The 24016-nt window shown below is 46.2% G+C and overlaps 1 protein-coding gene across 15 annotated transcripts; it reads right to left on the bottom strand.

The window, feature by feature from the left end:
* Positions 1-1308: 1308 nt before the first annotated feature.
* On the bottom strand, positions 1309-23376 carry CCNL1 (cyclin L1). Of its 15 annotated transcripts, none has more exons than XR_012674718.1 (18): positions 23016-23361; positions 22724-22798; positions 22382-22491; positions 16015-16135; positions 15547-15611; positions 14104-14203; positions 13862-13966; positions 13454-13595; positions 11713-11824; positions 11465-11563; positions 10095-10444; positions 8638-9577; positions 6740-8230; positions 6449-6515; positions 6092-6315; positions 5527-5676; positions 4222-4447; positions 1309-3521 (listed from the first exon to the last, which is right to left on the bottom strand). XR_012674718.1 is itself a non-coding variant. In XM_075157507.1 (11 exons), the coding sequence occupies exons 1-11, from the start codon at positions 23289-23291 to the stop codon at positions 10096-10098; spliced, it is 1554 nt and encodes a 517-aa protein (XP_075013608.1). In that variant the 5' UTR covers positions 23292-23376; the 3' UTR covers positions 9650-10095. The 15 variants fall into 15 exon arrangements, 1 of the variants encoding a protein (XP_075013608.1); XR_012674726.1 differs by having other exon boundaries at positions 7964-8230; XR_012674717.1 differs by having other exon boundaries at positions 6449-8230.
* Positions 23377-24016: the final 640 nt, after the last annotated feature.

Below are 24016 nucleotides of genomic sequence, written 5' to 3'. Positions count from 1 at the left end.
GGCTGCGGAAAGGGCCCAGCGCCTGGGTTCGGGGAGGACCCCAGGAGCTCGTGTCCGGCTGGGAGCCGCTCCCAGGGAGCTGGAAGCCCCTCCAGAGAAATTTCTTTACTGAAAGAGTGGTCAGGCCTTGGAACAGGCTGCCCAGGGAAGTGGTGGAGTCACCGTCCCTGGAGGTATTTAAAAGACGTGTAGATGAGGCCCTTAGGGACATGGTGTAGTGGGCATGGTGGTGGTGGGTTGACGGTTGGACACAATGATCTTAGAGGTCTTTTCCAACCTTTATGATTCTGTGATTCTATGATTCTATTCTATGATTCAGTCTCCAGTCACCTCTCTGCCTTTCGGTACCCAACCCTTTTTTTGCCAACCTTTCAAAAAACCCGGCAGCTTCCTAAACTCTCTTGAAAACGGGACCTCACTTGTCTGTAGTGCACATGGGTGTGCTGGGGCGAACCACGGCCTCTGAGAACTTGCTCTGAGTGCGTCCCCGTGCCCAGCGCCGCTTCCAGGGGATGCAGAGCATCCCGCAGGCAGGGGTTAAAGCGGAGGTACGGCGGGGCATCGGGGGCCGTTACCCCAGGAATCCCCGAGCACAGCTTCTTAAAAGCTCTCACACATGGTGGGGGTTTGAAAAGGGTGGATGGGGATCACATTTCCCGACATGGCTCGCTGGCCTGAGGAGCGCTGGCGAAGCACAGTTGCAAGGTCAGCGCCTGCCAGCGTCTGCGGCCAGCACTTGTACTTGGCTGTCGAGGACGTGCACGGGGCGGAGGGGAAGGGTGTTCGGTCCTGCCTTTGTGTTTTCAGCTCTGGTATCTGTGTTGTTGGCTTTGCTGTTGCCAGGGGAACCCACGAGTAGTTATAAAACAATAAACAGCCCCAAGCCATATTGTGTCAATTAATGTAACTAGACATATTTCCTCAAATAAGAACCATATGTTAGAGATAACATCTTTGTTTGTTGCTTGCGGTTTCCTTGATGGCAAACTACTGTGCTATAATCCTTTAGCGACCAACTCGTTTATAAAATTGTTGTGGATGAAAATAAGAAATACCGAGAGTGCTTGCTTGGGGCTGGGCTCGCCCAGGGCTCCGAGTCCCCGGAGAGGCACCCGCGGGGGGCGGCAGGAGGATGCTCTTCGCCCGGAGAGCACGTATTTTATTCTCTTGAAAGGGACGCCTGTGATAGCGCTGGTCCAGTTTGTTCTCCTTAGTCTTCTGTCAGCCTTACGTGTGTCGTCAGGCCAGGTGTCTTCTCAGCACAGGGCGTAAATTTGGAAACCGTCAGTTGGAGTAAGATGCTTAAGGTTGTTTTTTTTTTTTTTTCAAAATCATAGAATGGTTCTTAAAGATCATCTAGTTCCAACCCCCCTGCCATGGGCAGGGACACCTCCACTAGACCAGGTTGCTCAAAGCCCCATCCAACCTGGTCTTGAACACTTCCAGGGATGGGGCATCCACAACTTCTCTGGGCAACCTGTTCCAGTGCCTCACCACCCTCATAGTGAAGAATTTCTTCCCAATATCTAATCTAAATCTACCCTCTTTCAGTTTAAAGCCATTACCCTTGTCCTGTCACCACATGCCCTTGTAAAAAGTCCCCCTCCAGCTTTCTTGTAGGCCCTCTTCAGGTACTGAAGGCTGCTATAAGGTCTCCCCGGAGCCTTCTCTTCTCCAGGCTGAACAACCCCAACCCTCTCAGCCTGTCTTCATAGGAGAGGTGCTCCAGCCCTCTGATCACCTTCGTGGCCTCCTCTGGACTCGCTCCAACAGGTCCATGTCCTTCTTGTGTTGGGGGCCCCAGAGCTGGACGCAGTACTGCAGGTGGGGTCTCACGAGAGCAGAGTAGAGGGGGAGCATCCCCTTCCTCGACCTGCTGGTCACGCTGCTTTGATGCAGCCCAGGACACTGTTGGCTTTCTGGGCTGCAAGCCCACATTGCCGGGTCATGTTGAGCTTCTGATCAACCAGCACCCCCAAGTCCTTCTTCTCAGGGCTGCTCTCGATCCATTCTCCGCCCAGCCTGTATTTGTGCTTGGGATTGCCCCGACCCATGTGCAGGACCTTGCACTTGGCCTCGTTGAACTTCATGAGGTTCGCACGGGCCCACCTCTCCAGCCTGCCAAGGTCCCTCTGGATGGCATCCCTTCCCTCCAGCGCGTCGACCGCACCACACAGCTTGGTGGTGTTGGCAAACCTGTGGCATATAAAAGCTTACAGGCTTTGAACCACACTTCAGCTCCTCAGCCTCTACACCACTTTAAAGTGGGACTTAAAGCTGGCTGTGACAGGCATTGGGCACCTAACTCCCGCCGAAATCAATACAAACCTGAGGATCCCAAGGCACGCAGGTGTTTTAGAGAGCTGCACCGCTTCACTGAATGGATGTATTTGAATCTGTGCAAGCCCTGAAGTAGATTCACTTGGTTTAAGATCATTTTGCTATTGATTTCCTCCCTTGATTCCTTATCAGCACAGGGCACGTGCCACTCGGCTGCCCAGGACCTGCCCTACCTCAACTGGATCAACTCTGGTTTGGCAAACGGGCGCAGCCTCTGCCCCGCTCACGTGGACGTTTGCTGCAGCAGAGAGAAACCCTTTAACGACGGGATTTGTAAGACCACAAAAACGCACAGGAGACAGGAGAACTTAATTATTCTTTCCATGATATTGTTTTTCACTTGGCTATCACGGCTCTCAGAAGGGAACAGCAGTATCAGCCTAATAATTCTGCCTTGGTCAATCCCTTATGGTATTTACACAGCAGCTGTGCAATAGTTGGTGGGTAAATATCATTTCTTTGATCAATGCTTGCTTACGGCACTCGGGAGCTGCTTCAGGCTGCTGTTTGCGAAGGATGTGCCGGTTGGCATCCCCACCACGCCGCGGTGCCCGCACCCTCAGCTGGCTCTGTGCAAGCGCACTTGGGCTGTTTGGCTCCCTGCAAGCCCTAGCACTTAGTCGGCTAAGTGAACAATTTTTACCTCGGGGGGAAAAAGGCTCAAATTGCAGTTGTATATGGTTTTTTCCTACCAAATTAAAAAAAGGTTGGCTTAAAGCCAGGCATAGCAGCAGTGGCACAGTCTGTAGAGCAGGCAGAGCCCGCACAGGTTGCACACAGCTAAAATGGGTATGAATTTTGCCTTCCAATTAGCTGACAAGTTCAGGCCATTTGCCCTACTCACCAAACGTCCGCGCTCCTGCAGATGTATTTTGCTTTCACAAGGACTCAGCAGAGAGCGTATGTATGATTTTTTTTTAACATCAAGGCAAAGGGACTCGCGCCTCGTGCTTTGCCATAAGCTCACGCCCTTGCCCCCCCAGACCCCCACTCTCACCTGGGCATCCGGGGGGCAAAATTTCGGCTGGGGTGAGCAGGAGCTGTGTACAGAAACCCTCGAGCTGCGGGAAGGCCGGAGCCCCCGGCCGTCCCACGGGCACCGGTGTGGGCAGCCACCCCACGGCACAGACGAGCCGAGCACAACGATGGGACGTGTCTTGGTTTGAACAGTCAATGCTTTCCTGCAGTATTTGTACTAATACGTTAATCAGATCTCGCACGCAGCCTCTCATTGTATCGTGCGCTCTGTCTTTGTACAGTAACTAACTGACTGCAGCGACTCCATCAGCCTCAGGGATCACCGCCTGTGTGCCTGCGCTTGTGATGTGATTTTGGAGGATGCCTGAACGAAGCAGCGATGATCGCTGTGTGATTTCAAATTGAAACTTGATGACAAATTGATTATTGTTGAAACAGAAGGAGCGTGGTGAGCGTAGCCACACACAGCCCCACATGGCCCCCCTCACGCAGCCCCATCCATGGGCGAGGGGCTCCGGGAGGCTCCGAGCAGCCGTGCGCCAGCGGGCGCTTAGCCTTGGCCCTCTTCTTGCCAGAAGCAGAAAAACTAAAGGTGCGATTTGGTAAAGCCAATCTGAAATCCCTGCCCTGGGGGTGTCTGCTCCGATGACGCCCGTCATTCCCATCAGACTTCATCTGCTGCCTGCGCATGCATCAAGGTTGAACTGTGCTGCGCAACGTGCATCGAGTGAAATCGATGGGAACGGCAGCTCAGCAGGGCCGTGGGATACGGAGACGCCTTGGAGGGCTTTTCCGCCTGACTCCTGCAAATCTGCAGGAGCTTTTAAGCTTCTAAACCAGCGTGACCCAAAGCAACCTAAATCCATCACCTCCTGCTTCAAACCACTTTAAATATATATTTACCTGAGAGATGCCCACCAGGGTAATTAAGTCGACGTTCATTGGCTTCATGTGGAGGTTTTCTCATGTACAGGAGCCTGAATGAGCTTGGGCTGCGGCGCGTAAACCCCATTTTAACTTAATTGACTTTCCATGGCTGTGGCTGCCATTGGCCTTTTAGGGGTAATTCAAGCCGGTGCACCTCAGTTGTTGCAGAGCTGCGTGCGGATGCTTTTACACTGATCTTAACCTGGTCAATAGGGGGGTATCTCACTCATCTGGTGGTTGATGCCCTCCCTCAAGGCTGCCCACCCGCCAGCAGCTCCGCTGCTCACAGCAGCTTGACTTCGGGTGCTCATCTGAGCATTTGACCCCGACTGCTGGAGCTGCTCTGCCCGTGTCACCCGCAGGGCTCAGCCGCCACTGCCCCCGGGGCAGGGCACCCGTCCCCTCCTTTCCTTCTGGTCCGTTTTGGTGCGTTCAGCAGCACCGCGGCATGAGCCCGGCTCCAGCAGAGCCTCTGCGTGCGTGCGTGCATGTGCGTGCATGCATGCGTGAGTGGGTGCACGCAAAGGGATGCTCGTGTCCGCTTTGCAATACTTCCACCTACAGAATAAAACCCAGAACGGCAGCGGAGCAGCCAGCAGCAGCCCTGGGAGCCGATGGGTGCACAGCATCCCGGGGGGGCCCAGCTTTGGGGGACTGGGACAAACCAGAGGACGTCTGCAGGGGTGGTCGTGAGCCCCTTGTTCTCTCCAGTAAACCTGTGAAGAGGGATTCTCTTTCCTGAGACAAAATGCTAATTTTTGCAATTTTTTTTCCTTCCACTGGAATATGAAGACTTTTTTTTTCAGGCCAGCTTTTCTAATTTTAACAACTTTTTTTTTTTTTCCCAAAATGCCCCGCTGGGCTGTGGCCAGGCAGGAGATGGGAATGGAAAGCTGCTTCCTTTACAGAAGTGTTTTTTCCTAAGCGGGGTGTAATCACCGGTGCTCCGCTGTGACAACACCCGAGCGCTGTGCGGGTGCACGCCGGCCCCACTGCAGAAAGGGGAGCGCGGGGCACAGGGCGGCCGTAGCAGGTTCGGTTCCTGCCCCAAAGAGCTTGCAAGCAACAAGCTTGTGCTTTGGAGGAGGGAGAGCAACAAGGAGCTCAGACAGGAGAGCCGTGGACTTGGCAGCTTGCGGATTGGGCTGATGTGAAATGATGGATTTCACCAACTTTTCCTGGCAGGAGCAGTGACCTGAAAGGTCATCTTTCCCAGAAAGATTTCCCAGAAAAGGGACCCTTATCGCTGTCATTAACAGCACCGCGCCCGCTGCCACTAACCTGTGGTTTTTGGGGGTGGCTAAAGCCCTGATGAGTACTCGTTGGATTGATTTCCATCAAGAATATTCTTAAATTGTTCACTATTTTTTTCCTTCTCAAACCATCCAAAGCTTTTGGTCCACGTACATCCTTCCAACGTCTGTAACAAAGCTGAAAGTGAAGGACAGTCACAACAGTTTGAATTTATTCACTTGAAGTATTTGCATCATTTTGTTGAAAAATTAGTCAAAACATTTTAACAAAATCCTTTTTCTGAGGAAAAGCAATTCTGAGGGCGAGACCAACCCAGCCAAACCCCTGCGCCCAAGGAGAACCAGTCGGCTGGAACATTTCCCACCAGTTCCTGTGGGTCTCTCTAGGGGTCTCAGGTTTTCAAGGTTCGGTGGCAGCACCTTATTTCTATCACAGTATTTCTAACAGTGGCTGCAGCATCAGGCGATGCAGGAATACTCTATTTCCCAGGAAACTGTCCCCATTGCAGCACACTGCAGCAGGGGCAAGCGCTGCGGGTGCCACACTTCGTCCCAGACGCTGGCAGGTGTCACTACCATCCCCGAGCTCCTACCTGCCAAGCTCTTCTTAACACCCTGCTTTGCTCTCCCATGGTCTCCTTTCACTTTGGGTTGCAGATCAGCCTGGGCAGCTCGAGGCTTTCACAGCCGCTTGCTGTTAAAGCCATTTTTTTTTGGACGTGTCCAAGCCGCAGGGCTGTGGCTTGGGGCGATGCATAGCTCCTGTTCCTGCCGCACCACGGCTGCCATCTGCCACTTCGCCAGGATGGCGTCCGCTCTGTGGGCGTTAAGCAAGCATTTGCCCGCGGCCATCTGGGTACGACGGCGCAGCCCCAGCAACCTTCCTGCCTGCTGGCAGCAGCAGCAGGCAGTGCCCCGGAGACAGCCATCGCCGAAAATACTGGAAATACCTTTCATTGCGCTTCCTCTGCTCGCTCCATCGCTGGCTTCTTTGGCGTCCCGGTACTTCCATCCGTGCTGGTGAGAGAACAAGCACAGTAAATCAGGCATAAAGGGATGGGGCAGAGGGAAACGGGTGCTGTACTGCGGCACGCCCAGCCAGGAAAGCCACTGCATTCCCACCAGCACGTGGGGTTTCAGCGAGCAGTGGGTATTACAGAGTCTGTTTTTACCATAAAAGCATTTCCACTGTGAAGGGTAAACGTTTGAACACGGTCTCACTATGCAAACGTGCCACATACCGCTGTGCAGAATAAAGCCCGTGGAGATGACAATGAGCTCGGTCAGAAACAAAAGATCTGTGCAGGGGGCTCAAACCCTGGCTCGTTTCTCAAATACATCTCTCTGCTCTCTCCGCCGCCAGGCGCGGCTGCCTGGGTCCGTAGCGAAGGCAGAGCAGCGGGCTGTGGGCAGGAGCTGCACTGAGGCACTGCTGCCTCGGGCGCTTCTGCATTCGGATGTCAACGGTGGGTCACCAAAGCCACCACATCCTTCAGAGATAAGTTAATGAAGGGTTCCCATAAGTGACTCAAGCACGCGGAAGACAGTGAAGAATTTAAAAATAACGAGCCTTAAATACTCAAGTACTGAAATGTATCAGTGTAGCCTCAAGTCAGCCTCAAGCGACTCCTGGAGGTCGATATAGATGCTTAAAGGTCAAACAGCACTTTCAAATGATTAATTTTTGTGATTTGGAGTTTAATGAACACATAAGGACACTTCAAAGTCTTGGGAGAGACATATGAGATCCAGTTGTAAAAATACTGCAGCACTTCCCTTAAAATAGGCTCTGGCTGATGCGTCAGGGTGGTGTTGATGGTTACTCTGGACCTAGCGCTGGCGTGCGACACAGCAGAGCGAGGCCCTGATGCCAATCCGCTCCCGGCACACCACTCAGTTCCTCAGCCTTCCAGCACGACCTGCGTGGCGCACACTGACTGCTGCGAGCAAGCTGGCACCTTCACTTTGTCACTGCTTTTGTCCCCTGCTGCAGCCGATGGCACAGTAAGACTGGGGGAGCAGCTTTCCTCCTGTCTCATCAAGCCAAAGAGACTTTGGGATAAGGCCATGGGATAAGGCAATGGCGGGGAAGCTCTTGCTCAGGTGCGGCTCAGCCGGAGCCAGGACGGTCAGACCCTGGGTGCCCAGGGGCCAGGGCAGCTCAGCAGCCCCAGCTGGCTCCTGGGTACAGCCTGGTCACCAGCTGTAACCGTACTGTCACGTATTTAAGCTGTTGCTTGCCCAGAAGCTTTCTTCTTGACAAGTCCTCCAGGTAATGGGACATTAGGAGGGCTCCAGCCCTTCAGGACCATTTCGGACTGCTCCACCTGCTACCCAAGGACCACAGACCACCGCCTGGGAAACAAGCAACTCGCTCCCGAGTTGTGCTGCTTGTCACTCAGACCCCCAGCACACCTTCTCCTCTTTACAGCACTGACCCGACATACTTGCCCTTCGAGAAATACCTGCTGCTTTTGTTTCAGTAACCAAAACCATTTATTTTATGGCCTGTCGTTGGCAAGGCCGTTGCATGGTTAAGGCCACCATCCATAAAGCTGGCTGAAGACATCTTTTTTCCCATGGAAGAACCAACACTGAACTTCTTGCTAGCTGACTGCACGCTCACGGTGTAAGCAATCTGCAGCAGATGGTGTCTAGACGTTTCACATCACCAGATGTTCCAGCTTTACATGGAAGTTAACTTCTGCTCTTTAGCTCCGGAGCGAGGGGCACTGGAAGCACAGAAGGGTAATTAGTGCTTACACACACACAAATACAGAGGCTGAGCCCTCTTCAAGTTTCGCTCCGATACACAAACTCCGATGTTCAACAGAGCTTGAGCCAGTTGTGCTGCTACTTCAAAACCGGGTTTTTATCACTGCCTTAGACTATCTAAATACTTGTATCTAAGGAAAAAAGCTACCTTAATTTCCATAGCAACAAATAATTTTTCCTGAAAGCAACAAGCACATGAAATACCATTACTGCAAATCAAAAAAACACACAGAGGTAACCAAGAAACAGAGGAAGACATTTGTCTTTTCCCTCTTCAAAAAAATCTCTTCACTTTTTCTATTTCTAGAGAACAGATGTAGATCAGGCCTGGCAGGATGCTGGGTAGCTGCTTACAAGAATGTACCAGTGAAGCTTTAGCTCAACCACACTTTTTCTTTCCTTTTTGAGGTCTGCAGAATTTGTGGCCAGAGACTGGCACCTGCTCCTGGGGTAGCACAGGACGCCGGACCCGTTTCAGTCCGTTTGGCCTCAAGCTTTGCCCTCTGCCACACTGCAGGTGAACGTACCCAGCCAGGTCACCTTCAGCCAGAAGGTGAGAAGCACTTCAGGAGAGCAAACGCCTTTTTAAGCTGCATTAGCAGTCTTCACACCCAAAGGGGCTCCAGGTTAGCACTTAAAGCTTGCAAGGAAGGACAGCAAGCACCCTTAGGCTTAAGATTTTGTTATGACCTGAGCAGCAACAGAAGGAATCAAAAGCAGCACACCTGACATGTTTAAGCCAGAGGACAGTGTGACCCTTCAACCAACTGCGGCAGCAGCGCAGCCACAGGGGGGCAGCTCTGCTGGCGGATTTGCCCCAGGGAGCTCAGCTAAAGGCTGTGTAAGCGTTACACTTGCAAGAGGATCCTTCCCTCTACTGCCATCGTCCCGCCAGCAGTAATGAAGTAAGGGAAATAATCCCAAAGCCTGATCTCTCTAGGCGTGTTGTCATTTGTCCTGCTTTGTACTTGCAGCACAACCAGGCCAAAGGAGAACAGCAACAACAGCAACTCATCGGCTTCTGCCAGAAGCCGCTGCAGGAGACGGGCAGGGAAGAAATCCCCACCTCCCCGGGGGAAGCAGAGAGGAAAGCTGGGCACCAGAAGCCCATCTGCAGCTGGTGAAGTGCAGCTCTTTCACAGCTTCACCCCCATCAGCTGAGAGTCCATGCTCAGTTATTCCAACTGCTGCACCTCTGTCAGAAGGGGAGCTGGCTTCCCAGCTGCCTCCCCTGGGAAGGACACCAGCTTCTAAAGCTTTCATTTGCAATAGAAGCACATCAACATCCCACACGTCCCGTTAATCTGCAATGGTCAAAGTGACAGCATTTAAGAAAATTAAGTTCAGTTTCAATATATCTGACATACAACAGGCAGTAAAAAAAAAAGCTTTATATTTTATTTCTTGTAAAAATCTTTTAACACATGCAGACTAAAACCAGTGTAAGAAAGTATCCACCATCGTTTAAACAAATAACTATACTTAAATATAAGTGTCTGCAATTGACTTGTATAAAAATAAGGTACATTTTGCTTTTTTACAGAAATCCATTCTCCAGTTCTCATATCGATAAACAATACACAACTCTAATACATACAATTTAACCTGATCGTTGTTTTCCATCAATCTGATACTGCTAAGGTATTATGTGCAAAAGTTGGTAACAGTTTCTTTCCCAAAAGAAAAATCTTCTACATGTTTTAGAAAATCAGATATTGGGTTTAAATTAATCAAATCCTAATCGGTGCCTTTGTTCTCAAATAAAGAGTCCATTTACTGTATTATATACAGGCTTAACTAGAATCTGGTGCAGGTGCAAACCTCAGCGCCTGTGCCTGCTGTGTCCTGACCGGCCGCTGCCATGGTGTTTGCCTTTGTGAGATCTCTCGAAGGAGCGGGATCTCTCGCGCCGGTCTCTGTGGTGTCCCCGCTCGTGCCTGTGCTTCTTGGCAGCATCGGAATGATCCCTGGATTTGCTCTGCGAACGCGAACGAGATTTTTTCCTTTTGTGACCGTGTCTATTTGCACTCTTCAACTCTTCCCTGCTATGCTTGGTCTTCAGGTGTGGCGAGCCGTGATTGTGGTGTCGGCGAGGGCTGCCACTGTGGCTGCGGGACCTGCTTCTCGATCTTGAGCTGTATGTCCCAGACAGGCTCCGCCTATTATTGTAGCTTACAGGAAAGTGTTAAAAAGTTAAAACAAGTCTTCCACACGGAGGAAAATAAAAAAAAAAAATAAATCAATGCTTAGGAACTTCCAAGTTACTGGAAGAAATCAGAGACTATTTCTCCCACAGGGATAACTGATGAATGATAGTGACCGCCCCAGAACGTGCTTTTGAGTTGAGTTCCTTTGAAAACAAAAAGCCAAAACCAAACCCAGAATGCAGCGCCTTCCATAATTTTTCGCCCTGGTCAAGAATCTTCCCCTCAACACCAGATTGCAAATTGGTTCTTGCCTTTTTTCCTTCAATGATTTGAGAGTCAACAATACTTAGGGGAACTCTTCATTGAGATCCAAGTTGGCAGTTTCCAACTTGGATGCCAGTCTGAAGATTCTTTAAAAATGTATCCGTAATGCCAGCAGCTAACACTGCATCACCCCGCACAGTTCCCCCTCCTCCCCAGTCAGAGAAGAGAGGCAGAGTACTGAAGGGCCAGTCATGCAACACTGACAGAAGACACATCCTCCCACGCATTTGGAAGAAAGGCAGAACACTTGAAACTGGCTCCTGTAGCACTTCTCGCTGCTTCAACAAGGACTGAGTTCTGAGAGACTGCTCTCATTTATAACGGATTCCTTGTGAAGATCATCAAACAGGGTAAGACTACCTTACACTCACTCCATCATAGACTCATCGTGTACACGTGCAGTTAGGATAGTCTTAAGCTTCCATTTTACAGCAAAGCTTTTACAGCTTGAACTATTAACAGCACAGTTACCAACAGAATTGCTTCATGTCAAGAACTGAGAGCCTGAAGCCAGACCCAACTCTCACACTTTTGCTGGCCAGCAGTTAGAAGCTTGTGCTAAGCACCTACAAGCTACTTGGAGTGGCCCTACTTCTTAGGAGTGAAAAACCCTGCTGAAACATCCCAGAGAACCAATTATGATGAAAAAGACAACCCCCCCAAAAACCCCTGCCCCTTCCCTGCAACCCCCCACCGACCAAACAAAAATCCACTACTTACTGCCGCCTAGGAGTGTGAGATCGAGACCTTGACTTTGTTCTTGACCTAGATCGACTAGCACTTCTGCTGCTTCTACTTCTCTTGCTTTCTTTTCTCATGCTTGGGGGGGAGAAAAAAAAAAATAAGGTGACACTTCTGAGCTACTCATTACTTCCACAAAGTAGCTCAAAAAGTAGTTCACTGTACTTCAGCTGAAGAAACCGTTTTTGCAGAAGTCTTCTCTTCATCAGGAAGAGATTTTTACCTACCCATTGTAAGGGCTCTTTGAAGCTTGCTGCCTCTCTTCTGGCTCTTTTTTAATGGTTTTGGTATTCAGAGATACTGGAGTCTTCTCTTCAGTTTTTACTTCTCTCGGGGAAGCTAAGAATTAAATTTAAATTCAAAATTAGGTTTTTATTCATAGACTTTGTAATAAACATATTTTATCCTTTACACACTGCTACCGATATTAGCACAAAATGTAAATATGAACTCAATAGCTACTATTTCATTCCATCTTTCCATTTATAGTATAGTCCTAGAAGAGAACACTGGAGTGCAATGCCCGTGGGGAGATGCATAGTAGTTTAAAGCCAACTGCCGGTGGGGGGGAGAAGAACACTGTGACCTTCAAGCCAAGCAGCCAGGCTCATCTGAGATTTCGCCCACCAGGGCCCAAGGGGTACAAAATAAAGGCTGCCCTTATGGCCCACAAATGCATAACTTAAATTGTTACCTTGACAGTTAATTTCCAATACTATAGAAAGAATTAAGACTGAACAGCAAAATCAGATTTCATTTTTATATTAGTGATACAAATATAATGAATAACATTTAGTTTAGAAGTCAATCTGTCCCTACAGTCAGCTGATACAGCCCAGAGATGGATTCACCTTTTCACAGAAGGACTACTACGCAAGAACGATGCATTTTTATCTGGCCTGCTGACAGTAAAGCAGAGGTGCTGCATTATGACTTACACTGCAGCTTCCTAGCTCAATAGGGTTCAGAGGTTTCATGTAAAAATAGAGAAAGGCAGAATTCTGTCAGAAGCTTTCCCTCAGTTTGTTAGCTAGTAAGAAGTCTTCCAAAACCCCACCAGAGGTCCTGCTTTCACTCAAACTCTTCTAACCTAGGATCCCACTTCACAGAAATAAGAAAAAGCTTTCATTGTTTAGTGAGAAATTTACACTTGCCAGCTCAAAGACCTCTGGAAACTCAGATGTATTGTTCTTAAGGAGGAATAACTGCTACAAATATTGCTTTCTCAGAATATGTTCTTAAGTTCCTGAAGAGGCCATGTAGCACACAAGGGTCTTTACCCACCATCACTGGACCAATACTCATGATAGCCTTTACATTTTGTTGGTAGTTTACAGATCAATAGCAGCATTAAGAGGTAAAAGCACTAAGACAAAACTGTCTGTTCTCTGCATCATTAGAGTTCAGACAGATTTATTGGCCGGTTCAAGATACGCGTTACAACAATTTATTCACTCTAATGCCAAGACAGCACTGTGACCTGCCCTTCTCCGTTTCCTGACGGCAAGCTGTCTTCCTTCACTGCACTTGAACAGCTACATTAAAGAAAAGCAATTTTCAGATACCTGCTGCAAAAGGAACCATGAAGGCTATTGCAACACCCCCCCAACAGATTAAATCCAGAGAGTCTCTCTTCACAACACAGTAATATACAACAAACTCCTGGGTCTAGACATTTTCATAACATAATTATCTCAAGGGTGCATATTATTAACATATCACTCTCCCATCTGTGGAAGTATGGAGTAAGGCATCCCGTTTCCCTTTGATCTGCTATTTCAAGGTACTGAAGCTGGTTTTAAAATTTGTGTTTTAAAAAAAGAAAGATTTGTCTTGCTTACTTCTGTGAGAAAGCCTAAATTGTCTAACAGGTCAAGAAGCAAACCTGCATTTTTTTGAACACCTTGCGACATGGATTTAGAAGACTTATCAAGTAGCATTATGCAAGTTTCTGTTCCGAAAACTTACATGGTTTGGATGCAGGAGAAAAGCCACCCAGTGTTGAGAGTGCTGGAGTTCCATCCGGATTTAAACCTTTTGCTTTCAGTTTAGCTTCCTGTAGTGCCATTTTCCTCTTTTCTACTTCTTTATCCAGGAATTCATAATTGGGCTGTTAAAGTAAAAATGTGGTAAGAATCTGAATTCCTATTTTCATCTCATTTCTGAAAAATACTCAATTATCTTTTAATCATCTGTCCAGTAATGTGACTAACTTCCATAATTCGTTCTCACACTCCCCTCAGGAGAAGCCACACAGCAGAGCCTACCCAATGAGTAGATTTGTATGCAGGTGTTCCCAAACACACTTAAGACAACCATGAGACAGCTCAAGCTGCACTGAACACTGCGCAGGAAAAACAAACGTCTCAAAGTTACCTTCTTTCTGGTATAGAGCTTAAGCGTTGTTAAACATATCTCCTGAATCTCCTCTTCTGTGGTGCCAAAGAGCAAGAACCAGTGAGGACGGGTAGGTAGTGGAATCTGAAAATAAAACAACTGAAAGCTTAATAATAGAGATTAGAGACCAAGCTTTTGTTTTAAATATTTTCATTAATTTTCTTGAAACCAAATTACTAGCAAGAAAAGGCAAAACTAACTAAAGACAGATGAACACTCACCTGCAGAGCTCTAGCAGCGAGATAAATGCAAGCACATGCTATGGTCTCTGGCTGAAAGCGAACAAACACATTTGTTCGAAGGCTGTCATTCATGTAATTCCTAAAAAAAAAAAAAAAAAGAAAATTTATGAAAGGTTAGATCTCAGCTTTACGTCTTTTTATTTAGAGAATAACAATACTGGAGACTCAATTGACTTTATTATTTTTTCTGTTATTATATTAAACACTTAGTTTCTTTTGAACCATTGTATTTGATGTTTACATTTGTTACTTCTGTAACAAAGTTTGCACCATTGCCATTGTTTTGAAACCCCAATGCAAGTAATAGTATGTAATGGCTACTTCCTAGGTAGGTACGTTGAGTTACACCATGAAGTGTCCATTCAGTTAACAATCTAACAAGTACTTTTTACCTGTCCAGCTGTTTGCTTTAAACCAATGTTCTTGTATTTAAAAATCAATATGCTTAAAACTCAAATGCAAGCATGAAAGCATGGTATAGTTTTAACCTACCATTTTCCAGAGGCTAGATGCAACCTATAAAGTTCATAAAGCATTGCATTTAAATCCTATGTGTGCCTTGAGTCACATAACTTCATCCAGAGAGAGAAGCATCCAATTTGCTCACTGAGTGTTGGAAAAAGACCTGCAAGTTAATAATGGGTCTCTCACTTCACTAAGCTACTCTTCTTCCACCACAGTGGCGCTGCCAAGCAATACATGCCCAGAGATACATTTAAATAGCAGAGACCTCCATCGATTTTCTAAGTTACTGAGCTACAGGAGAGAAACGAACAGCAGTCAGTAAGTATTGACTCTATAGAAAACCATGCCCAATATGGCTTCTAAGTGAACATGCTGCATGCACTGTAATTTTCTTTTTTGAAGTCAAGTTTAGCCAAATGCTAAATCAACCACATAAATGTTGGCAGAAAGCCTACCCCATGTGCCCTTTAAATACACTACAGTATACAGTAGCTAGGCAACAAATACATTTAGCAACATTTTTAACAGTTACTTCTAAAAGCAAATATACAAATCCTTTCGACACCCAGACAGAACTAGAAGATGCTGCCCGATGGATATGGACCACTTCAGTGAATCTCGGATGAGAGCTTGCACTGGGTTGGCTGGAGAGAAGGGCAGCCAAACAGGCCATCCCCAGGTCATGGGCTGAGGTGCAGAGGGCAGAGCTCTATGACTTACCATCATGGACTACCCTTTAATTAAAGAGTAGAAAAAAGAACAAAGTTAAATTGAGTTCTCCATTACTATCGTGGAATCAAGCCATGAAAATAGTAAGCAGAAACAAGCACTAAAATATTTTAAAAGTATGTATTTGTGTAATAACTTATACCTCATTGCTTTGCATATGGATCATCAGGCTTGTTATTTCTGCTACTATTTTCCTGGCTAGGAAAAGAATGGAAAATAACAACTTACCAGGCTGTCTGTACCAGGGTTTGATTACGTTCACATTCTAAGACTTGTAAATACATAACAATGATCTGAGGAATAAGGGGGAGGGGGGGAAAAAAAACAGACTCAGTTTTAACATATAAACCAACATTAAGAAGTAACTACGTATAGCCAAACAGTATTCCAAAACAATGGTCTCTCCTTTCCTAAGCATACACTGTAAGCTCACGTCATCCAACCATGTTCAGACAATTCTTTATTTTACTGCTTTTCTATGATTTTCAAGACCAGTCACCTTTAATATTTCCCAAGGAAGCAATTTCTACCGAAGTCAGTATGACTATGTGCCCAAGCACTCTAGCAAAAGTACTAATGATAACTACTAAGGAATAAAGAGAAGAAATCAGGTCATTTTTACACCTGCGTTTCTCGTCCCACAGCTCACATCAAGGTGGAATAATATTCATAATCATATTATTTTTGATAACTCACCTTATGTGGATGCTTGACATGAACACAAAATCCCAACTCCTTCAGTACCCTCCTTTCTGCTTTGATTACTTGATTTTTGGTGTTTATGTAGTTCTGATCAAGTATCAGGGGGCTTGGAGTCCTATAGTTTGCAAGAAATAAAATCAAAACTGTTTTGCATATCCAAAAATAGCAGCATCTCTGTTTTCCCTTCCAACCAACTAATGGCAACAGAAACCGGTTTTCAACTCCTGCAAGCAAGTTTAAGCATTAATCTTGTGCTGTCCAAGTTTAGATAAACTAGTTTAGTTTCTGCTTTTTGAGTAGCTACAGATTAAATGGCCAAGAGGAAAAAAAAAAATCTTTTGCTACTGTGTATGCAAACTATGCTGGTCCAGCTGCTGGAACGGAAGTCAACTTTACAGTGAAGATCGCAAAGAACCTTTACACTTCATGACAGAGGTGGCGGAAGGAGTGTGATACAGCTACCTTTCCTAGGTAGGACTTCAAAGCAGAAGTAAGCTAGAACACGCTTTTTTACTGATATTAAAGTAGCAAGCTTGTACTTTGTAAATTGCAGTTTCCTATGCACTGGAAGACATCTTCAGAGAACAAGACGACCCTTCTACTGTGATATATGAAAACCCTAGTAAGGCAAAGAATTTAACCTCTGAAATGTGGGTATCATGTCAATTCTGCTATTTGCATTTGCAAAACAAGAGCTCATTTCACAAAGAAAGATTCTTAAATCCAGCACTGTCAAGTCCTAATTCCTTCCAAATCCAACACCTGAACTCTCCATTATTTTTAAATTTTTAACTAAAATAACTTGCTGTATGCGCTAGCATCATACTCCATTTTGTATTCTTTTCTTTGTCCGTGCTTAGACTTGACCTTTCAACATTCCACACTGTGTATTTTAATCCACTTCCTCCTAAAGACAGACCAGCTTTTTCACTGTTTGTAATATGCCTCACGTATTCCACATGCTTTCCAACGCAGAAGAATGGATTTACAACTAACTACGCTCAAATAAACCACAGTCTGTTTACATGATAAACCTAGAACACCCCAAGGACCGGTGACAAATTTATTTTACAATACGTTCAAAAGAAAAAAAAAGTAACATGAAGTGGATTCAAAACACAGCTTCTGTTTTATCAGACAAAATATTTCACTACTAACTTGTCTTTTTTGATTCTATGCAAGTGGATCAAGTGGATCACACTTCTCTTTCCTGATAGGTCAAAGAGTAGAAAAAATCCTCAAAAAACCTCGGTTTCCACCCCAGGAACAAAGGGTCAATTTAATTACAAGGCTAGCCGAAGGGCTTCCCAACTTCAATAATCCACAATTTATGCTAAGACTTTGGCAGTCACCTGGAAGGATGCTTATTACCATTGGTCGAAGGATACAACAAGCCATCCACTTCACTAATAAAAGCATCACGTTGTACAACCAGGCACTTGAAGCGTGAGCTCCCCCTGCTCTTCCCACGGGGCTGAGAAGCAGCTCCCAGGAGCTTTGAAATGAACTACTGCAGCTTCTTGGTGCCAAGAAGGACCTACAATTCAAGTACAAGCCTTACTACTTCTGTCTCCTAAAAAAAAAAATGCAACGTTTTCCATGTTACATAAAAGTATCTTCTCTAGTTAAGGGTAGCTCTCACTCATCAGGGCAAGTTTACAAAGTGTGTGATTTCAGCTACTCTAAATATGACCCAGTCAGAATATGTATTTTTTTTCATAAATTAACTAGAAGAGAAAAACTTTTAAAGTTTCTTTAAGTTAATACTTCAGTAGAGAGGCTATGATTTCATCTGAACAAACACTACAAAGGCTGTCTGAACACAATGCTCTGGAGGGGGAGACTGGAAGAACCAAGCTGAAGTTCTTCAAACCAGTGAAACTGATTCACTTTCCATTGATTTCAACTAACTATACTGGGTTTTATAATAACATTTCTTCAATATTGCTTTACACAACTTTATCTAGAGATCACTGGCATTAACAGGATCTGCAAGGCATCATTCAGAGCGAGTTTAGGTGTCCAGGCTCAGCTTATCTTGTTAGAAGAACACTTCATCAGAGGTGACAAATCTTGGATGAAACCGTTAGGGCAGCTATGACTTCCAGTCTAAAAAAAAAAAATCAACAGCGGGACAACATAACTGCATGGGATCATCCAACAACCTGCCATAGGATTACTATCTTCCACATGTCTTTGCATTCTCTTAAAGCTATGTAAGAAGTCAGTATTATGAAAACACAACAAGGTAGCTAGAAGTGCAACAGGGAAGACTGTGAGCCTTACTGCATTTTAAGTTTTCACTGTTCTTCTACAGGGCCATAGGATCAGCACAAACCGTTCATACTTTGGTTGTACATGTTCAACAGCAAAGCAACAGGAAACTCAAAATTAAGACGCTCGAAAGTGTGCTTTTCTCTGTTGTCCCACGTTACTCCGGTCACTTATGACACACAAGTTCTAGAGATCTACATATCTAAGGAAGCCATGAAAAACGTCAGTTTATCCAGACAGTATTTCCAGAAATAGAAAGACAAATGCAGCCTTTTATCCACTTACGCAAAAATAAAGATCTGCAGAAGACTTTACTGCACCTTATTACTGGCAAAAGTCAGGCTCCCCACTGTATTAACATTTACCAATTTAGTACTTTTGCCATAAACTCCAAAGTGTTGATATGCGCTGGAAAACTTCTTAGCTTTCCTACTGAGAAAAGAAAAAAGAGGAACTTTGCTACTGCATTTGCTGCACTTAGTTCTCAGTCCAAGAAGTGATCATTTTAGATCCAAGTAACAAACCAGAGAAAAACAATTTATAAGCTTATATATAAAATATAAGCCTCAAGCCCTATATAGCCAAATAGTATTACAAATTCTTACTTTGAATCTGTTCTTACAGATCAGCACTAGAGCTCCAGGCAAGACTTTAGACTTAAGAACAGAGAGCACACAGTGCCCGTTCTGGAAACTCAATCCAACACTTAGTCGCAAAACTTCGTCGGGATTTAGAGATTGCGTAACAACCCAAAAGATTAACACACACTGTAATGTGTTTGTAACAATAAATAAATTACAAATATCCTTTTTTAAAATCCCTCTGACACATGAAACCTAAGTTCTCGACACAGCTACAGCTTCATTTGATGTAATATTAAAGTTTGAGGTCTTTGGAATGTCTAGTGTTTTGGAGGAAAAGTGCCCTGCATGTATTTTTGTTCATAATGCAAAAAGTACTTCTGACAAGTACAGCATAACATCAGCATCTCGTTTCAAAGACCAGATCTCTCTTATGCCAGTTGAGAAGAGAGTTCTGTATTTGTCTCCAACATGGTAAATACAAGCACCGTAGATGTATAGAACAGTTTGAAGAACACTAAGTAGTGTGTATTATTAATACAGGCCACTTCCAACACACCTGCATGAACCTGTTTGCTGCAACAGAAGTAAGGAACAGCTGACTGAGCATCTCAAACCAACATTTGTGAGATTACATCATGACAGGAGTCGCATTTGGTTCCAGTCTCATTAGGACCTTCTGCAGCTTTCAGGCACATTGAAGATAAATAAAATCAACTTCAAACTACATTCTACATGTTAAACAATTGTTGCACTTCACTCAGAACACAGATGTTTCAGCACACAATTTTTTAAAAAGCAGTATTTTCATAATACGAGCTTTTCTCCATGCACACAAACATTTTTTACATGCAGTACTACATGACATATGCTCGTGAAAGATCCAAAAGAAAATATGCTTGTCCAAAACACTTTTTTAGCTTTTTCTTACTTCTCAATAATAGAAATACCACCTAGCAGTAACTCAGTTGACTACAGGTCTTACAAAAAGAAAATTCCAATGCAATTCCCAGTTCTGCAAACAGGTACATATAAGGGACTGCTTACATAATAATTTATATAAATAGCTTTACAAATTCAAGACTTCCGTATCCTTGTGAAGGCATGTTTTACTATGAATTCAAACTGCAATTATACAGAGCCAGAAAGTGGAACTAAGAACCCAAAACGGTTTAAGAAAGAAAGCAAGCCTACTCAAACTACTCAAACTTCATGTGCAGGTTAAGAGCTTCAGTTAACAGAAATACTAGACTAGAGGTGAAAAGAAAGTACAGCAGCCTAACTGATTGTTTCAGTTCTGGGTTGTGTGTGAGAAACTAACTACAGCCTAAGTGTTAGCTTCAGATAAAAAAAAAAGATTAAGCTAGTATTCTAAAAACCTGGACAGCAAAGAAAAAAGCTTATAACAAGATACAGGAGTTCTTCCAAATGGTTCACCAGCGGCCAACCTGTTAGTCCCCCGATTCCAGTGACCTATTCTCAGAGCACTGGCTTCTCCTTGGGGATTTTCGATACTTCACTCACTGTTGCCATGACGACAGCTTCATCTTTATGTACCACTCCACATCACCCAGGCTTTGGTAAATGTAGCTGGTCGCTGTATAGTCGGTTGCAAGGGAAAAAAGAGTTGAAGTTAATAACGTGTACAGATTATGTAATTGTAATCTTGTAAAAAGTACAGAAAAATGTTTACATCCTGCTTGTTAAAAAAAAGAAAAAAAGAAAAAAAAACAGGCAAGCCTGAATGTCAGACTTCAGCATTTTTAAGATTTATTTCATGCAGATTCACTCAGAATCTCAGAGCAACAATACCCATTTCTCCAGAAAATAATGGGTAGAAGTGCACGATTTCTCTCGACATGATGCATTTTAGACACCATGTAACATGCACAAGTGACATTCTGATTTGGAACAGGCTAGCTGGAAAGATTTAAGTTCACAGGTTAAGTTCAGTTTCTCTGATCCTTCGCACAGCACAAAGAAACACCTAATTTATATTCTCATTGCAAAGAAAAGCATTGCATATGATTAATTAACCTTCACTGTCTGGATCAAGGCCAAAACATTAAGAATCACTGAACCAGCTTCAATAATTCCAATAACCAGACTCCCTTATCGTAACTGTGGTAAGAAACAATACCACCGAATTCACATTCAGCATAACTTCACAGAACTCTCTCAGGGCCATCAGGGATAACTTTAAAAAAAAAAAAAACAAAAACACAAAGCTAAATTCCGAAGTATAACACTGAATCACTCTTATCTAAAACTAACTAGGAAAACATGAGCACAAGGCAGTAAAAGCAGAAGTTTTAGATGCAACAGAAGCATAACCAGGATAAATACACCAAGAAACAGCCGGTTTCCCTAAGGGATTTCTACTCTACTTCTCAGAAAAGGTGACACAACACTAAAGTTTAAATTGCTGCTGTAACTTGGTGATACAGAGCCTAGAAATGAAAGTGTGAATTTAAGAATCTAGCTGAAAACAAAATCCTTTTGTAACTATGGACTACCTTACACTTCAAGCAATCAGCCACTAAAAGTAAAGCTACTTCATCACAGCTGACGTCTCCAATCTCACAGACCACAATTCTGCTGCATGACAGAGTTAAAGAAATTTTGCATTTAATAGCAACTTAGAAAACTCCTTTCCTTCAACCATTCCTTGTTCCTTCCAATCAAGTCAATTTGCTTTACACACGAAAACATACATGGCTTTACACGCAAAAAAGCAGCATTAGGCACTCACAACTGAGAGCAGCTCTACAACTTGAGCAGACAATTATCCAGATCTGCACACAGATCAGGTAAGCTTACACTCCAACTTCACCGACACAAGCACACGGTACCATGAAAAACACAAGTCTCATTTTTGGCAATCAAAGACGCCTTCAGCTTCCAAGACTCAATTACACATTCCTTGTTGAAGTGGCGTCATTAAAGCTGCAAACACTGTAGGCTAAACCATATTTTTTCCCAGGTACTTTCTAAAATTGTTTTTTTTTCTAAAAGGTAATACTATCATCACTGGGAAGAGTTCAGCTTTCACCTTTAGTTAACTGATACTTTATTGACACCATAACCACAGTTAGACAGCTACATACTGACAAGATGAAAGCATTAAGACTACTGAACATGGTTAAAAGTCTGGAGAATATGCAGCAGCCCACTAATTAGCTACTCATACCTAAGACTACCTTTCGAGAACTACAACACACCAAAAACCAATTAGCAATAAACCTAAAACTACAACCACAGACCTAAAGCTAGAAACAATACTCATGACTTGTAGCTATACAAATAACGAAAACGGGTCTACCAAGTAATCAAAAGTAACGGTAGAAGAAGTCAGCATTGAACTGTACTGCCTACATAGCAGCCAATGAGCTCTCCCTTCTCAATTTTACGTCGTTGAACTTAGCCTGGAAAAATACTGTGAATTGAAAACTGCAGTGTACATTAGTGACAACAGATGCTTATGTTCATAACGAAGCTAATCTTACCTTTTTGCTCTTAACTGACGCAAATGATGAAATACATTGATCACGTCCCTTATACGACGAGGCGCCTCTTCGATTTTGGATGCGAGATTGATGCAGGCCATAGCAACAATCTGAAAGGAAGCCCCGTTTCCGTAAGGAAATGATTTTTAACCCCGATAAGACTCGAGTTATACAACTAAAAAAAACTCGTGGCCTAAAGGCTCGAGGAGAGCAGCCTGTTTGGCGTGTGGCTGGCCAAATTCGCTGGTCGCCCAGAACAGCGCCTAGCGCGCTCCTCCTCCTCCCCCCTTCCGCGCCCCCCCCACCTGCCCTCGCTTCCCCGCCAGGCCGTGCCGCGCTCACCTCGAAGCTGTGCTTGACGAACGACTTCGAATAGAAGAACCGATGAAACAGCACCTGTCCCGTCGCCATCGCCACCTACGAAGGCAAAAGGAGGGAGGAAGAAGAGGGAGCGGGAGTCAGTCACCGGGCCCAGCCGCCGCCGCCATTTTGTGTCAGGCACCAGCTGGCGCCGCCGCCCCCCCGCGCGGCCGCCTCACACGCCCTTCCCGCCGCGCCACAATGGCGGCGCCCTCCCTCCTTCCCCCCCGCCGCGGCCTGACCGCCCCGGCAAGGCGCCGGGACGCGCACCCACCTGCGGCAGGCGGAGGAGGATGCCGGCCGCCTGGATGAGCTCGCAGCCCAGGATGCGCAGGTCGGTCTCGCACTGCAGGTCCAGGCCGTCCTGCATGGAGGGAGTGGGCGAGAGGCGCTCCTCGGGGATCAGCGAATGGTCGATGGTGAGCGACACCTCCGAGTAGAGCCGGTCGCCGATGAGGATGCCCGGGGGGGCGGGAGCCGGCGGGGCGGCAACGGTGGTGGCGGCAGCGGCGGCAGCGGGGGGGGCCGGGTGTGTGGCGGAGGAGGCCATGATGGCGGAGCTCGTCCGCACCCGGAGCCGGCCACGCACAGACTAGCGCGGCCCGGCGCTGTGACGCAGCACACCGCGGCGCCTGCGCGCGGCACGCCGGGAAAAAAAAGTCCGCCGGCCCCGCCCCGCCCCGCCCCGCCCCGCCCCGCCCGCCCCGCCCGCCAACGATCGCTGCTGCCCCGGCGGGGCCCGGGGACCGAGAGCCGGCCGGCGCTGCCCCGCTCCCTGGAAACGAACGGTGCGGGGGCTGAACCCGCCCCGTCCCGATCGCTGGGGCAGGAGAACGAGGCGGGCGCGGCCCCGGCTGGCTGTCCCCGGGAGCGGACCTCGCCCGGGCGTCGGTGGCCGCCTCGGGTGAGCTGTCCCCCGCCTGAAAATCCGCTTCGGCAAGCGAGGAAGGAAATGAGGACACGCGTGGGCCCGTGGGGAGGAAACGGCTCCACCGCAGCTGCCCCGGGTCTGACTGCGCTGCGGATGGAGGAGAACGGGGCGGGGGGCTGCCTTACTCATTTTTTTACAGCATTTTCCACTGCAAAAGGTTTTTAAAACAGTGAAAAATAACTCACTGCGCTGTACGCTTCGCAGCAGCAGCAGAGGAAAAGGAAATCACGCTGGTGAAACTGCGTTTTAAAGACCATACAGGTTCACTGGTTCGTGCCCTGGACGCAAGCTCAGCGTGGAGCTGCGGTTGGGCTTTCGGCGCTTGCAATACGTCACACAGGCAA

This window comes from Calonectris borealis, chromosome 9, assembly GCF_964195595.1.
Source record: "Calonectris borealis chromosome 9, bCalBor7.hap1.2, whole genome shotgun sequence".
Lineage (NCBI taxonomy): Eukaryota > Metazoa > Chordata > Aves > Procellariiformes > Procellariidae > Calonectris > Calonectris borealis.
This window is presented reverse-complemented; position numbering and strand designations above follow the sequence as displayed.

Bases quoted from the DNA above. Each gene is read 5' to 3' on its own strand.
- CCNL1 (XM_075157507.1), bottom strand. From the start codon at position 23,291: ATGGCCTCCTCCGCCACACACCCGGCCCCCCCCGCTGCCGCCGCTGCC. The intron at 13,596-13,861 runs GTAACTTTGAGA...TTACTTTAACAG, and splicing joins AGCTCTATACCAGAAAGAAG to CCCAATTATGAATTCCTGGA. The intron at 11,564-11,712 runs GTAGGTAAAAAT...CTCCCCCCCAAG, and splicing joins TCAAAGAGCCCTTACAATGG to CATGAGAAAAGAAAGCAAGA.